The 15,025-nt window shown below is 45.5% G+C and overlaps 2 protein-coding genes across 9 annotated transcripts in view; both read right to left on the bottom strand.

The window, feature by feature from the left end:
* The window catches only part of COQ3 (coenzyme Q3, methyltransferase), a 163,534-nt gene that overhangs the window by 111,865 nt on the left and 36,644 nt on the right, over positions 1–15,025 (bottom strand). The gene's annotated exons all lie outside the window — the stretch shown is intronic.
* The window catches only part of FAXC (failed axon connections homolog, metaxin like GST domain containing), an 80,935-nt gene that overhangs the window by 62,897 nt on the left and 3,013 nt on the right, over positions 1–15,025 (bottom strand). For 2 of the 8 annotated variants that reach the window (XM_028494624.2, XM_028494627.2), the window contains exons 1-4: positions 12,819–15,005; positions 11,936–12,057; positions 9,559–9,735; positions 6,252–6,387 (exon numbers count right to left, since the gene is read on the bottom strand). In XM_028494624.2, coding sequence (XP_028350425.1) covers positions 6,252–6,387; positions 9,559–9,735; positions 11,936–12,057; positions 12,819–12,935 — 552 coding nt within the window. In that variant the 5' untranslated portion in view covers positions 12,936–15,005. Of the gene's footprint in view, positions 1–6,251; positions 6,388–9,558; positions 9,736–11,935; positions 12,217–12,532; positions 15,006–15,025 lie in introns of those variants that run through there. The other 6 variants (XM_028494626.2, XM_028494625.2, XM_028494628.1 and 3 more) reach the window with 6 other exon arrangements.

The following is a 15,025-nucleotide window of genomic DNA, read 5'->3' as shown; positions in this document are numbered from 1 at the left end:
GAATGGATAAAGAAGATGTGGTACATATATACAATGGAATATCACTCAGGCATAAAAAGGAACGAAATTGGTCATTTGTTGAGACGTGGATGGATCTAGAGTCTGTCATACAGAGTGAAGTAAGTCAGAAAGAGAAAAACAAATATCGTATATTAACGCATATATGTGGAACCTAGAAAAATGGTACAGATGAACAAGTTTGCAGGGCAGAAATTGAGACACAGATGTAGAGAACAAACGTATGGACACCAAGGGGGGAAATCGGCAGGCGGATGGGGATGGTGGTGCGCTGAATTGGGCGATTGGGACTGACATGTACACACTGATGTGTATAAAATGGATGACTAATAAGAACCTGCAGTTTAAAAAAATAAATTTAATTTAAAAATTAAAAAAAGACCATTTATATGATGTGCTTACTCTTACTTGTGTCAAGTTATTTTATGACTACATATACATAACCCCCTCCCAACTGTAGCTCATTTTCTTTCCATAGTGCATTTTGACAATGTCTCTCAAGGAAAAGGTGTTGTGGGGGGAGATGTACCCATGTAGTGGGAGTTTGAGTTGGTAAATAATCGAGCAGCCGTACCAGCTGAAGACACCAAGGGGGGAAATCGGCAGGCGGATGGGGATGGTGGTGCGCTGAATTGGGCGATTGGGACTGACATGTACACACTGATGTGTATAAAATGGATGACTAATAAGAACCTGTTGTATAAAAAAATACATTAAATAAAATTCAAAAATTAAATAAATAAATAAATAAATTTTTTAAAAAATAAGTTAGGGCTAAGAGCCAAAGCAGAGAGTTCCAAAGGAGCCATTTTCCTTCTTTTTTCTTTCTTGTATTTAAAAAGAATGACTGTGTTAAATACATGCTTCTTATACTACCAGTCACGGCAAACGATGTCTTTATGTATGCATGTCTAAAGACAAGTATGGAAACATGGTCGGAAGAATTAGTGATGATAACCTCCAGCTAGTAGGATGTCAGGCGATTTTCATTTTCCCCTTACACTTTTCTGTAGTGTTTGAAACTCTTATAAGGACCTTATGTCATCTATATGTAATCAGGAAAAAACAAAAAAACAAAGAAACGGTAAATCCGTTTTTAGTTTGAAAAAAAATTAGCCATACTTGCAGGACCCCTTGTACATTTTTTGCATCTTCCTATGAATCTATAATTATAACAAAATGAAAAGTTTTAAAAATTGACCCACCAATATTTATATTCTGATTTTAAAAAGATAATAACTGTAACCAACACATCAGGCTTTTTAAGAAAACCCTTGTGAGTTCCTACTAATGGCCATCAAATACTTATCCCCATCTCATTTCTGTTAAAAAATAAAAAAGCTTCAAATATAAAGTCATGCTCTTAGGAAGATGACATCTTAATCTTTTTTTAAAAGGTACAGGGCACAGAAGGGGAAGAGGGTAGAGCTCCCTGGGTCTATGACAGAATACCTCTCTACTGATCCTCCAAGCGATGAGCCCCACCAGCACTTCCCAGGAGCCACCTGCATGCACACAAACCCTCGCTGATGGCACACGGGTCTCAAGGCACCGTCCCTCCCCCCACCCCAACACCACCCACCCCCAGCTCCCCTCCCCGGGGCTCAGGGCGTCCCTTTCTAAACCATAGAACCATTTTCCTGTTACCTACCCCGCTGAACACTCCCTTCATCTATTTTCCATAGAGACCTCACAGAAGAAAAAACACTCCTATATCACCCCTTTCCTAAAAAATATACTTAACAAGAAATACTAATTTTGGAAGAGGGTGAGCAGTCCCCTTCTCGAAAGCCTCTCCAGGCTTCATAGCAAGGCGTGTATCCAGTTGTTCCAGTTACACTAACTAAAAGCAGTATATGCACTGTTACTGCCTAACAGTGCAGCAACATGCTCTGAAACATGACCAAAGGTGTTAGGCTGCTGGCAGAGACAAGGCTGGGGCAATCAGTGCTTGATGGCTCGAAGGCAAGAAGGGAAAGGGCAGCACAGCCTGGCAGCTGCTGCAGCCGCTGCCAACAGCAAGAGGACTTCATCAAGGGTGGGGGGCACAGGAGATCCAGAAAGCCACCAGAGGCTGCAGAGCACGAAACTCAGGTTTGGGGCCCTAATTGCCCCAAAGCCGTCCTGGCTAAATGCAGCGATCTGGTGGGGAGTGACAACGGCCCAGAGACAGGCAGCCGCAGGGAGCAGTCTCTTCCTTCAACGGGAGTCCCTCAGTGACACACATCTTCAAGCGCTGACAGCCAACGCCGAGCTGAACAAGGATCTCTCAAATCCGATCCAAAGTATGTAGATGATTCAAGCCTTGTCTGGTCTTTTGCTATTTTCTCCTCCCTTGCTGGCTTAGAAAGTCCTGAATAATCTCCCTGCTTCTCTGTCCAGACTGACCCCTTGCATTCCAGTTCCCCATCATAAAGACCCTTTTTCTGTTCCCCAAACACCTCACGCCTGTCAGATCCCCTAACTGAAGTCCAGATTCAGTGCCATATTCCCAGAGGACCACTTACCAAGCTAAGCATGTCATTCAACTGTCCCAGCACTGCCTTAGCAGCATCACTGCCACCCCCATGCCCTCTTCTGTACAGAAACCAGCTCAGAAAGCACAGGCCATGGGGAGGCGGGACTTGGGGGGTAATATCATTAGCAGGGCGCCAAAACCCTGGCTGGGTGAGGAACCTTCCCCCTCCAACCTCCCAGCTGCTCTGTCTCCTGCTAAGAAGACCACCCCCTCCCTATGCTGCTTCTTTGTAAGAGCTTAGAGGTGAACCCCTGACCAGTAGGAGCCATTTGGAGGAGTGGAAGCAAACTGGAGGAACCACAGCGGTGTGGGATGCCTGGGGCTCACCTCCTTACTTTTCTTAAACTCCTTCAGAGGTACACAGCCTGTGTCCTAAGCTTTAGCCTTTGCCCAGTGCAAATTCCTGGGCAGGGAGGTCTCCTTTTACATCCCTGGTAAAAGGAGACCTCAAACCAAAATAACTAGACACCTGAGGGGTACAGTTACTGTAAGAGAAGGGCAACAGATAATATATACAACATGAGGCAGAATGATTGGGACAGACCGAAAAATTTAATTAGCATAAGAAATATCCTCCAAGGGATAAAGGAAGAGATTGTAATACAAACCAAGGGAAAATATTACGAAGAAAAATGTAGAAGTTAAACACAATGGATGCGATAAATAATAGGATGGATACAAGAAGAGAACAGAGGCATGCAATGGAAGCTCAAAAAGATGAATTCTCCAAGAAGGAAGAAGAAAAGAATAAAGAGATAGGTTCAGAAACACAGAAAATAATAGCAGAGATTAGAGGATCCAGATAATCAGGAATAGAAAAGAAGAAGGAGAAACAAACAAACAAAAAAGAAAAGAAGGGCTTCCCTGGTGGCACAGTGGTTAAGAATCCACCTGCCAATGCAGGGGACACGGGTTCAAGCCCTGGTCCGGGAAGATCCCACATGCCACGGAGCAACTGAGCCCATGCGCCACAACTACTGAGCCTGCGCTCTAGAGCCCGCGAGCCACAACGACTGAGCCCACGTGCCACAACTACTGAAGACCACGCGCCTAGAGCCCATGCTCCGCAACAAGAGAAGCCACCGCGATGAGAAGCCCCTGCTCGCTGCAACTAGAGAAAGCCCGTGAGCAGCGACAAAGACCCAATGCAGCCAAAAATAAATAAATACAAAATAAATAAATTTTTTTTTAAAAAAAGGAAACATGTGAAGAACATTGATAATTTCTTAGAATCAAAAAGAGATTAAAGACTTCAGGTGAAAAGAGTTTATAAAGGACCAAACAAGATACATGAAGACCCACACCAAGCCAGTTATGATGACATTTAAGAATGTTGAGATTTAAAAAAAAAAAAAAAAAAAAAAAAAGAATGTTGAGATTCAACGTGAATTCTAAAAGCTTCCAGAGAGAAAGGAAAAGATCCAGATTAACATCAGACTTTTCAATAGCAACAGCAAACCAAAAAGACAATGGAGTAATATTTTCAAAGCACTGAAGGAAACGAACTTTGGAGATAGAAGTATCAAATGTGCGGCATAATAAAGATGTTCTCGGGCATGCAAAGCCACTGAAAGTTTGCCCCATAAAGGCTCATTCAAAATATTCGTCAAGGAAGTACTCATATAAAAAAGATAAATAAATCCTGTAGGATAAGATATATGGGAAATAAAGCTAGTCAAATAACTTAGTAAGTTTTCTGGCCTACAGAAGGACCATAAAAAGAGAAAGGATTTCCAAACTTCCAGAATTAAATTATCAGATAACAGCAACACACCTGGGATAAGCCCTGGGAAGAAAGAGACCCAAGGTTCACGCAAACCTACTAACAGACTTGTAGTATTAGATGGAAAGCACAGATTTTGACCCATATAAGAAGTGAGTGGGGATAAATAAACACAAATTTGGATCTTAAGAGCAACCGCCATAACAAGAAAAATAGAATTTGTTTTTAAATGACAAGAAAAAATTTTTTACCTATTAGAAAGCAGGAAATGAGAAAAAATACAAAACAAAGTGTAGTAAGGAGAAAAATATTAAATAACATGTTAGAAATATGTCCTAATAAAATAATAATTGCAAGTGAAATGGATTAAACTCACCAATTAAGGACTCTCCGATTGGCTACAACTAATACACTGCCTACAAGAGACAAATACAAAAAAAATGTAATAATAATAGAGAAAAAGGATGAAGAAAGATATCCCAAACAAATATGAACCAAAAGAAAGCTGGAGAATCGATCTGAATATCTGATAATATAGAATTCAAGGTTAAAAAAATCATAAGGGACAGAGATGGGTACTATATACCAGAAAAAGAAATAAAACAGTAAAAGATGTGATCTTTCATATTATATGGACCTAACAATATAACCTCGAATAGATACATACTCTTACCTAAAGCAAGAACTGACAGAATGACAGGAAAAGAGAGAAATCAACAAATACACTTGAATATTTTAACCCAATCCTTCCAGAAACTGCTAGAAGAGGCAGACAAAAAATAAAGAGAGGCGCTTCCCTGGTGGCGCAGTGGTTAAGAATCTGCCTGCCAATGCAGGGGACACGGGTTCAAGCCCTGGTTCAGGAAGATCCCACATGCTGTGGAGCAACTAAGCCTGGGCGCCACAACTACTGAGCCTGCATGCCTAGAGCCCGTGCTCCACAACAAGAGAAGCCACCGCAATAAGAAGCCCGCACACTGCAACGAAGAGTAGCCCCCGCTCGCCACAACTAGAGAAAGCCCATGTGCAGCAACGAAGACCCAATGCAGCCAAAAATAAATAAATAAAACAAAATAATTTTTTTAATTTAAAAAACCAAATTAAAAAAACAGATATATAACAGGTCTAAACAATACACTAAACATGCTCAAACAAGCAGATAAAGCGAGAGCTCTACTCCCAGGGAATATGATTCTATTTTCAACATTTATAAACAAGTAGCCATACACTAGGCTAAAATGTCAGTAAATTCCAAGGAATTAATATCACAAAGACTACCTGCTTTGACCATAAAATTAAAAAACAATAACAAAAATCAAAGCTTTTTTTAATGCCTATGACTAGAACTTAGGTGAAAAAGAAAAACATAAGGGAATTTTTTTTAGAAATATAATTGAATGACAATGAAAACACAACCTGTCAAATTTGTGAGACACGGCTCACGCATTACTCAGAGAAAAATTTATATTTTAAACGCATTCATTCCTCTGTTCCCTCTCTAAGGCTGAAATGAGCAAGTGCTTCCCTGAAAGTCACCCAGACAGAACAACGAAGCAGTAGGAAAAACTCTCACAAAATCTACAAATATCTCCTTGGTGGCCTGCTGGACGTTTGTCCCCAGGATTCATAAGAGATAAATATAATGCTTCCAACAAACAGAAACCTAAAGGAAAGAACCAAGTCAGGCTCACCTTTATTTATAGGTTCCCAGCAGGCCAAACTATTAACCAAAGAATACTCTATGTCAGGAAAAAATAACATGGCCTTGAACACTATGAAAGTCCAGACCCTTGTGATCACTTGTTAAATTGGATGTAAAAATCAACAGACTGGAATCAAGTCTCCTAAGTATCTACTAAGGACTGGGCACCACTGCTTTCATACCCACCCCTCTGGCACCAAGAGCGAGCCCTTCCCACCCTGTGAGATTAAGTACTTCCCCCCTAGCCAATATTGCTGCCACGAGGATAAAACATATTTGCACAAAAGTACCTGATAGGGTAAGTCAGCCATCCTTAAATAAGTTTCCATTTTCAAACAGAAAGGAGACAAACTGGGGACACCATTGTTAGGTCTTGCAAACTGATGCAAAATAATAGCATCTTTGGAGTCAATCTCTTGCTGTTTCCTGTCAAAACCAAAACAGAAAAAAAAAGAACAATCCATGTGTTACACATGCAGTTCCCTTAGTTCCTTAGAGGCCCCTGCTGGGCTGTAGCTCCTCAATGAACAAGCAGGTCTGTTTGTCACAGGGGCTTACCTCACCAGGTCTGTTTGTCACAGGGGCTTACCTCACCAACAAGCACTTAGAGGGGGAAAGCTTGGTCAAAACACAAGAGAACCTCACAAACTCTGCTATTACCGTGACTGCAAGGGCTCAGGAGAGTAACTACATGTCAACCTCTTTCTGGTACCTGTGGCCTATGGGCAGGATGTGTACTTTCTGGTATAGGTCCACCTCTTCTCCAGCTGGCTATGTCTACCTGCCAGGGACAAGTTGGATGGATTAAAAAAAGATATTCTGTGTTTACTGTGCATCAGGCATTGTTCTGAGGGCTTCACGGGTATTATCTCATTTAATCTTCACAATAACCTTTTGAGGTAGGTACTACCGTTTTCCATGTTTTGTAGATGAGGAAACCGAGGCACAGAGAATAAACGTGCCCAAAGTCCCGTTACTAGTAAATGGCAGAACTTGGACTAAACCATGTAGTCAGAGCCTATGTTCTTGACCACGAGACTGTACCATGAAACAGTCTATTCATCCACAGGACCTTGGAATAACAGTGCAGATTTGCTCTGCCACGACTCAAGTCTGCAGGGAATCTGAGACTCTGTATATTCTGGTCCCTCTTCCAAACTCTCCATGCCCTCACCTGACCTTTCACCTGTAGTGCCGAGGAACCTGGCTTCTGGTGCTCTCTCTCCCCCGCTCTACCTTCACAGGTTCCCCACTTTCACCACACAGCATATATCCCAGTACCCCTGCCTTTTCCCTTTCTTCTGTCTCAGCCACACATCTATCTTCTCCTTTGGCTACTTTTCTGGGTGGTGAGGACTTCCCTGGTAGAGTTTTTCAATAGCCACCATGTAGGAGATCAAAAGCTGGATTCCACTTCTGGATACCTGGGGTCAAGTGCAAGCCCCACTTCCTATTGGCCACGTCACCCAAGACCTCTCCTCCTCTCTCATTTGGAAAGTGAGGACCGTACCAATTCTGCCTCAATTACCGTGAGAACTAAATAAGATAATATCTGTAAATATTTGGTGAGCTATCAAGCATTAAGTGGTAGACTTTATTCTCATTCAAAGAGACATGGTCTTATCCCCTTAAACTACAAAATCTCATTCCGCACAGTGGCACTCATACACCACATTTGGGAACCTTTTGCAACTTCCATCTTTCACTCTACCCAACCATTTCCCAGTCAGATAAACCTCACTCTTCCCCCTTGGCCTTTCCTAAGCCTCTGGTTCCTTCACACTGTTCCTAGTGTAATCCCACACTTCCTTCTACCTAAGCAAGCAAGGTCAAGCTCTTCATATCATCATCACAACGCTGCCCACTTCCTGCAGAAACTCCGTTCAGTAAAGCACACTCTTTTGGAGAAGTTTACCACTGGAGCGCCCTTTCCACTTAAAAGAGTTAAGAATGACTAATTTTGAAAATACTAGTCAAAAGAATAAAAATATTTGCTGCCTTCTGACAATACTTGCTATAAAACAAAGGTTTTCACTTAGATGAAATGTTTGGGAGGTCAGATACTAAAATTAAGAAGCCACTTAGTCTATGTTTCTAAAAAGTGCAAACTGTAGATGTGACAATTAACTGACTTTGTCCAATCAAGTAATTCAACTCAGAGTGGTAATTTCACGTAAATTAGCCAGGCAAAAAATTTAAGAACTGAAAGAGAGGAGATAAATGTAAAATCCCCTGCTCCACTGGCCAGAACAATCTAATTCTGATGGTTAACTTGGGCCATGTCACAATAGGAATGGATGTGACCAGCGTATGCCAATGACTTTGTGTACATCATACATATTAAATTATTTCATTCTGATAGTACCACTACAGAGTGGATATTGCTATAGTTTAAATTTAGAATATTATATCATACTTATATTTTACAGTAGACAAGGAAACTGAAGCTCAGAGAGGTTAAATAACTTGCCCAAGGAATACCAATTTAAGATCAAGTTGTTAATAATGCTAGTTCCCAAGCTCTTAAGCACTTTGACTACACCAAAAATGGGCAATACCTCAGTTAATTTTATTAAAGTAGCTGGTTTGACTCAGACCACGCAAGCCTGGAACTTTCTGATGAAAGTCTGTAATAATTAACGATGGCCAACTTTTACTGAATGCTCACTATAACGTCGAACTCTGGCTAAGCATTTCACATGTGTTAACTCATGCAATCACCTCTGTGAGGAAGGCTACTATTATTATTTCCATTTCACAGATGAGAAAACTGAGTAACCAAGCTTACTCTCAGGTCCAAGGTTACACGGTTGGTTAAAGGCAGAGTGAATTTGAACCCAATCTGGCTCCAGAGCCCTCCGTCCAGGTCAGGAAGCTCTCTCTGTAATTTAGGACCAGAGGAGCAGGTGATCTGGACAGCTATATTTTATAAAGTGCCCTTATAGTGAGGACTGGCTAAGAGAACAGCTGTCAAGCAGCAAGACTAGCCCCTACTCCCATGGTGAAGGATATCACAGATGACCATGCCTCTGTGTACGGCTGATGGGCTGTTAGTTTATAGAGATCACATGACCCACGGGCTGCTCTGATTCCCTAAGTTTTCTAGGGCAGGTTGAGCCCATGTGCCTAAAGTACAAACAAGCTATGGGTAACAAGCCATTCCTGGGTCATTCAATTTACAAACAACACATTTCCAAATGCTGGACTGAATTTAAGAGAGCTGCAAGGCTCTCTCCACTAGGGGAGGATAAAGTAAAGGGCTGGGACTCTATTTCTTTAAAAATACTGTGATGGGGGCTTCCCTGGTGGCGCAGTGGTTGAGAATCCGCCTGCCGATGCAGGGGACACGGGTTCGTGCCCCGGTCTGGGAAGATCCCACATACCGCGGAGCGGCTGGGCCCGTGAGCCATGGCCGCTGAGCCTGCGCGTCCGGAGCCTGCGCTCCGCAACGGGAGAGGCCACAACAGTGAGAGGCCCGCGTACCGCGAAGAAAAAAAAAAAAAAAAAAAATACTGTGATGGGAAAAATATGAGTAAAATCCAAAATACCTACTTTGGTTATTATACTCGTTAATTAAACTTCCTAAATAATTCTTACCTGTCACCTTTACTTTCCACTCTGGAGATGTACCCATAGATTAAGGTTAAGTCTACGCAGCAGGAAATCCAAGTACCGTGGTGAAGAACACGATTGCCAGTGAACTCAGACAGCGTAGCCATTTCAAGATGGATTTTCCATCCCACATATTTCAGATTGTTTTGTGTTTTACCTAAACTACACAGACAACTGAAACTTAGATTTCCCGTCAAGTGAAGAAGGTCTCTATCGTGTAACCTCCAAATCCCAGCGCCGCATTTTCCTGGGTCTTCTTCCCTTATTCCCCCTGTGTCCCTAGCGGTTGTCAAAAATCTCAGGTCTGTGCCACAGACTTGTCTTCCCTGAGCAATGCCCCAGTTCTCTTCCTCTCCACCATCAAAACTTATTCCAGAATTGGTACTTGTTAGGAGAAAGTAGTAGAAGTGCGGGCTCCGCAGACACACATTCTCAGATTTGAATCTGGATCCTACTACTCTTACTACGGGATCTTGGGTGAATTGCTTAACCTCTCTCAGCCTAAATTTCCTCATCTAAGAAATGGAGATCAAGCATTCAACGGCAGTTGGCAGTTGCGAAGGTTAAATGCAATCACATAGGTAAAGCACTTCTAAGCAGAGCCGCCTATTAAGGGCTCAAAAACAGGCAGCCATTCGTTTATTATTTGCATTACAACAAGGTTTCCCAACTCAGTGTAAACATCTGTCAAGAAACAAAAGTGAATAAACCAAGAATTAAAAACACTTTTTCAAATAAGTGTCCAAATGGGCAGCGGGCTCTTCTGGGAGCAGAGACCACACCTACCAGGGCGTGGCCTGCTCCCAAGGTCAACTCTGAGCTCCTCCACCCACCTCCCCACTTTCTGCAAGGTCATTTAAGCAAGTTTGAGACTCAGTCCTGTGAAGCTGTGCCTCACTCCCTCCTCAAAGTGGAAGACCGGTGAGAAGCCACATGGTTCGGAACCCTCCAAAGGCCTTGGACTGGAATATTAATTTCAGAACAACTGGGTTACCATTTCAAGCACTGCACAAATGTTTTCGTTTTCCATACGGCTTGAAACCTAGCTTGAAATAGAGTTCTAAAACTGGAAAATATATAAAATAATCTAGAGAAATAATTCACTTAATTTTTTAAATTTGGTTCAACTAGATTCAAGACACTGTGCTAAGTGAGAGAATTCAATGATAAGCTTAAAATAAAACTTCCCAATTATGAAAGACAATACATTTCCCCAGACCTAAATGATTGCCTCTCTCAGAGACTAAAAATGTTCAAAATACCTGTTAGGCTGCTACAATGTCCTCTTGGAATCCCTGCAGGCCTGTTAGAGGTCACCTATCACTGTCTTTGTTTATAAACCTATTGTGTAGGATTCCCCCACGGGAAGAAGACACGAAGACACATTTTCTCACTCTTTAGAAAAAATATTGGCCAAGAGGGACATTCTGAGCTATTGAAAACTGCTCTTTCCTGGTTCCTGGTCCTCCCCCCAGTGACAGAGGGCTCAAACGCACGGAAATTTTAACCATAAATTGACCTATCAATGAGCCAAACCATTGGTCCCTGCAGCCTACGGCATTAAACAAAGATCTTGTGTCCGGCTGGATGTACCAACAGCAGGGGCCTCCATTTTCTGGTATTTCCAAGTCAATCCTGTAAACATTCTGCGGCAGGCAGCAGAGGCAACTGTTTAGGGCCTGGGGCAACTCCCATGCAGGCCCATGTGCTAGTTCAGTCCTCGGATCTCCTCCTGTTCGCACAACAATGGCATTTAAACCTGAAGCTGGTGCTTAGTTTTAGATACCAGATTAGCACATAACCGGGTTAAGGCTGCATCAAAATTGCACACTCCGCTATGCATCCCTAACAGGGACCCGGAGGTCTCTGGAGCTTTTGCAATTTCAGCCTTTTGATGATGTTGATACTTGGGGACGGACAGTGGAGAACTCACCTTTAAGTAAAAGATAAGGTTAGTGGTTAATATCCCAGCATTATCATCTATAAACAAATAGGGCATTGCATAAAAATGTAACTTAGTATTTCTGCAGGACCTAATTCTATTGTTGCAAACACACTGCAGTTAAGATCTTCATAACAGACCATTATGCTCCATAACAGCCCAGAGAATTTTTGCGTTTAGCACCGAATGATAGGGAGACAAGTGTTTTTCCCTCCCAGTACCAGTTTAATTCTCCTGTCAACTCCAAACTGCCCCTCACGGCCAGGTGAACACGGACTGCCTCTGGCGAAAGGGAAGGACAGGACTCGGGCGTTTGGGCGTTGTGACCGAGGGGCCGGCACGGGTCCCCCCTCGCGCCAGCCCTGCCCTGGCCAGGTGTCCCTCTCTGCGCCCCTGCGCGGGGCCCTCTCTCCGGCTCACCTAATGACCAGGAGTTCGTGGAGCAGATACGCAGCTGCGGCCAGCAAAGCTCCCCCGGTCAAGTAAAGGGTTTTCTTCCACCAGGGATCGGAGCCCAGCCCTGCCATGATCCCACCGTAATCCTGCAAAGGGAAAGCGATGATGTCCCCATAAAAGGAGAAGGGCTCCTCGGACCCGGCCCACCAGCCGAAGAAGGAGACGCTCTGGTTCCAGCTCAGATCCACCACGCACGGCCTGGACGAGGCAAAGCCAACCCCCCAGTGCATGCTGCGCGGCTGGCTGCGGGCGCCCCTCCCAGGGCCCGCGCCGCCCGCATGGGAAGGGGCCGGCGCGGCCGGGCGCGGGCTCAGCGGCGCGCTGGCGGTGCGGGCGGCGCGGGCGGCGGCGACCGAGGCGGCGGAGGAGGAAGAGGGAGGGCGCGGGCCGCGGGCGGCGGGCCTGGCCGGCGGGGCCCCGGAGCCCGGGGCGGCAGCGGCGGCCGCCGGCTCCGCCCGCAGCGGCCTCTCCGCGCCGCTCTTTGTGTCGGCGCCGGGAGAAGGCCGCGTGATGTCATTGCTCCCTGGGGCAGGGAAACAGAGGCGGGATAAAGTCACCTACCCCGCGCCCTGCCCCCGCCCCGCATCTCCGCGGTCCGGCGGCCTCCGCCCCGGCCGGAGCTGCAGGGCTGGGCGAGCCGGGCGGGCTCCGCGCCTCCAGGCGGCACAGCCGGGAACGGCTCGGCGCGCGAGGGCAGGGCTGCGGACGTGGCTGGAAAGGAGGCTCCCCCCGGAGGAAGCTGCAGTCGGGCCCGGATCTTCGTCCCCCACCGCCACCCCCGGCCCGTCCTCCGCCTCCGCTCCGGCCCCTCCCGCAGGCGCGAGAGCTGGGCGCGCGCAGGACTCACCTGCGGCCGCGCGGAGCTCGGGCAGAGACACCGCCCCGCGCGAGCCGGGAACCGGGGCCCGGACAAGGTCGCGAATTCCGTTGCTTCGGCCGTCAGGAAAGCGCTGTGTCTTTGCATAACTCATAAAAACACTTATCACATTACACAGTTACCTAAGTCTCGGCAGTGTGCCCACGGAGAGATGTCTGGTTTGATAAATAACAACAAAAATGTACTCTAGAGCGATTTTCCCTCCGACAGACGCAGCCCAAGTCCTAGTCTTTCCCCTTGGAAATCATTATCAGGGAACTCAGGGAATGTGGGGTGTTGTTGTTGTTTTTCCTTTCCTTTTCGGTGCAGAAAATCTGTCAAACGTGGATGTGTGTGTGTGTGATCAATTTTCTTCCCTTTAACTTCATTTTTAAAAGTTCTTACGTACAAAGAATAGGACCGTGCTTCATACAATTGTATGATGTACACACAAATTTTAGCAAGAGCATGGATAGTTTAAAATCTAGTTTGAAGGAATTGAAAAAAAATTCAAGTGGCGGTGGGGGGGGGGGCGGTTATCACTCTTAAGGTGAAAGGATGGATATAGGAAGCCTCCACGCTTTTGCGTGAGAGCCGCCATTGGAGTGAAGGGGGACACGCCCTTCTACTTCCCCTGCCGCCCCCAGCCCCTTAGAACAGGCAGTGAGGGCGGTCATACAGCTAATAACGTGGGGCGTGGTGCCACCCCCACCAGATAAGGGCAGGGGCCAGCACATGAGGGGTCTCAAACACCCCCGCAGACGTTTATGGGACCTCTCAGCAAGGAGCAGAGTGTGCGGTTGGAAGTGAACCTTCCACGAGCAGGTTGCAAGGAGTGGAACCCAAGGGCCTGCTGGAGGGACAGAGGTGGTCACCAGACTGTCTTCCGGGGAGAGGGAGCAGGAGGCCGCATAGGCAGCAGCGTGGACAGGTTTGGGATCCGAACTAAAGGCTCTGTGCAGAGAGGGGACAGGGACACTGGCACCAGGGATTCTCCATTGTTCTTCCCCCATGGCATCAGCCTATGCTCTTTAAATGTTGAGCCAGTATTTAAAGAATATCCGTTTGTACCTAATTATTGGCCTGAGTGTCTAGGTCCAGCCATGAGGACCTAGTGAGATGGTATGAAGACCTGGGGAGCCAGAGGGAGCATCTTTATTCCCACCCCCACCACCACCACCAATTCTGAAAGCCTTGGCGTCATAACCATGACATTAGCTCCAAGCTAGAGGTATCTTGTTATTTTTATTTTTTTCAAGAACGTTGTTTTACTAACTATTGAGGTATTATAAGAGAAAAAAAAAAAGGAAGGGGATAATATTTATTGAACACCTGTCTGTCTAGTGATGATACATTTTTCAGTAACTCGCCAAAACAATCTGTGTTAAATAACTATTGGCATCCCTATTTTACAAATGAGAAAACTGAGGCTCAGAGAGGTAAGTTAACAAGCTCAAGTCCCAGAGCTAGGTAATGATTGAGCCAGGATTCAAACCCCATGTGTCCCACACCAGCAGCCCTTTGGGCTTTCCACCACCTACAATGGCTCTCATCCCAGGTACCAGTGCTGGAGTGTTGTCCATGGTATTTCTTCTTTAGGCCATCAGTCTGTGGCTCAGTCTTCTGAGCCACGTCTAAATCCAATGACTACAAAGCCTCAAACGCCTGCCTGTTATGCTATTACCTTTTGAGAAAGGTAGATTTAGGCCGTTCCTTTACACAGATATTGCTATGCCTGTGTCATGTCACTATGCAGCCTGGCCATAATGATATGACAAGGGACAAATAAATCAGTGCTTCCCAAACTTTGTATACGTATCATCTGAGAATCTGCCACAGTGACCAAAAGGGACAATTAGATCAGTGTTTCTCAAACATTACTGTGTATACGAATCACTGGGGATCTTGTTCACATGCAAATTCTGACTCAGGAGTTCTGGGGTGAGGCCTGAGATTCTGCATTTCTAACAAGCTTCCAGGTGAAGCCAGACCACACTTTGATTATCAGTGGTCTAGAACACTAGCTTATGAGGGGCATCAAAAACTCTGCCCCAGGGCTTCCCTGGTGGCACAGTGGTTGAGAGTCCGCCTGCCGATGCAGGGGATACGGGTTCATGCCCCGGTCCGGGAGGATCCCACATGCCGCGGAGCGGCTGGGCCCGTGAGCCATGGCCGCTGAGCCTGCGCGTCCGGAGCCT

This window comes from Physeter macrocephalus, chromosome 10, assembly GCF_002837175.3.
Source record: "Physeter macrocephalus isolate SW-GA chromosome 10, ASM283717v5, whole genome shotgun sequence".
Taxonomy (NCBI): Eukaryota; Metazoa; Chordata; class Mammalia; order Artiodactyla; family Physeteridae; genus Physeter; species Physeter macrocephalus.
This window is presented reverse-complemented; position numbering and strand designations above follow the sequence as displayed.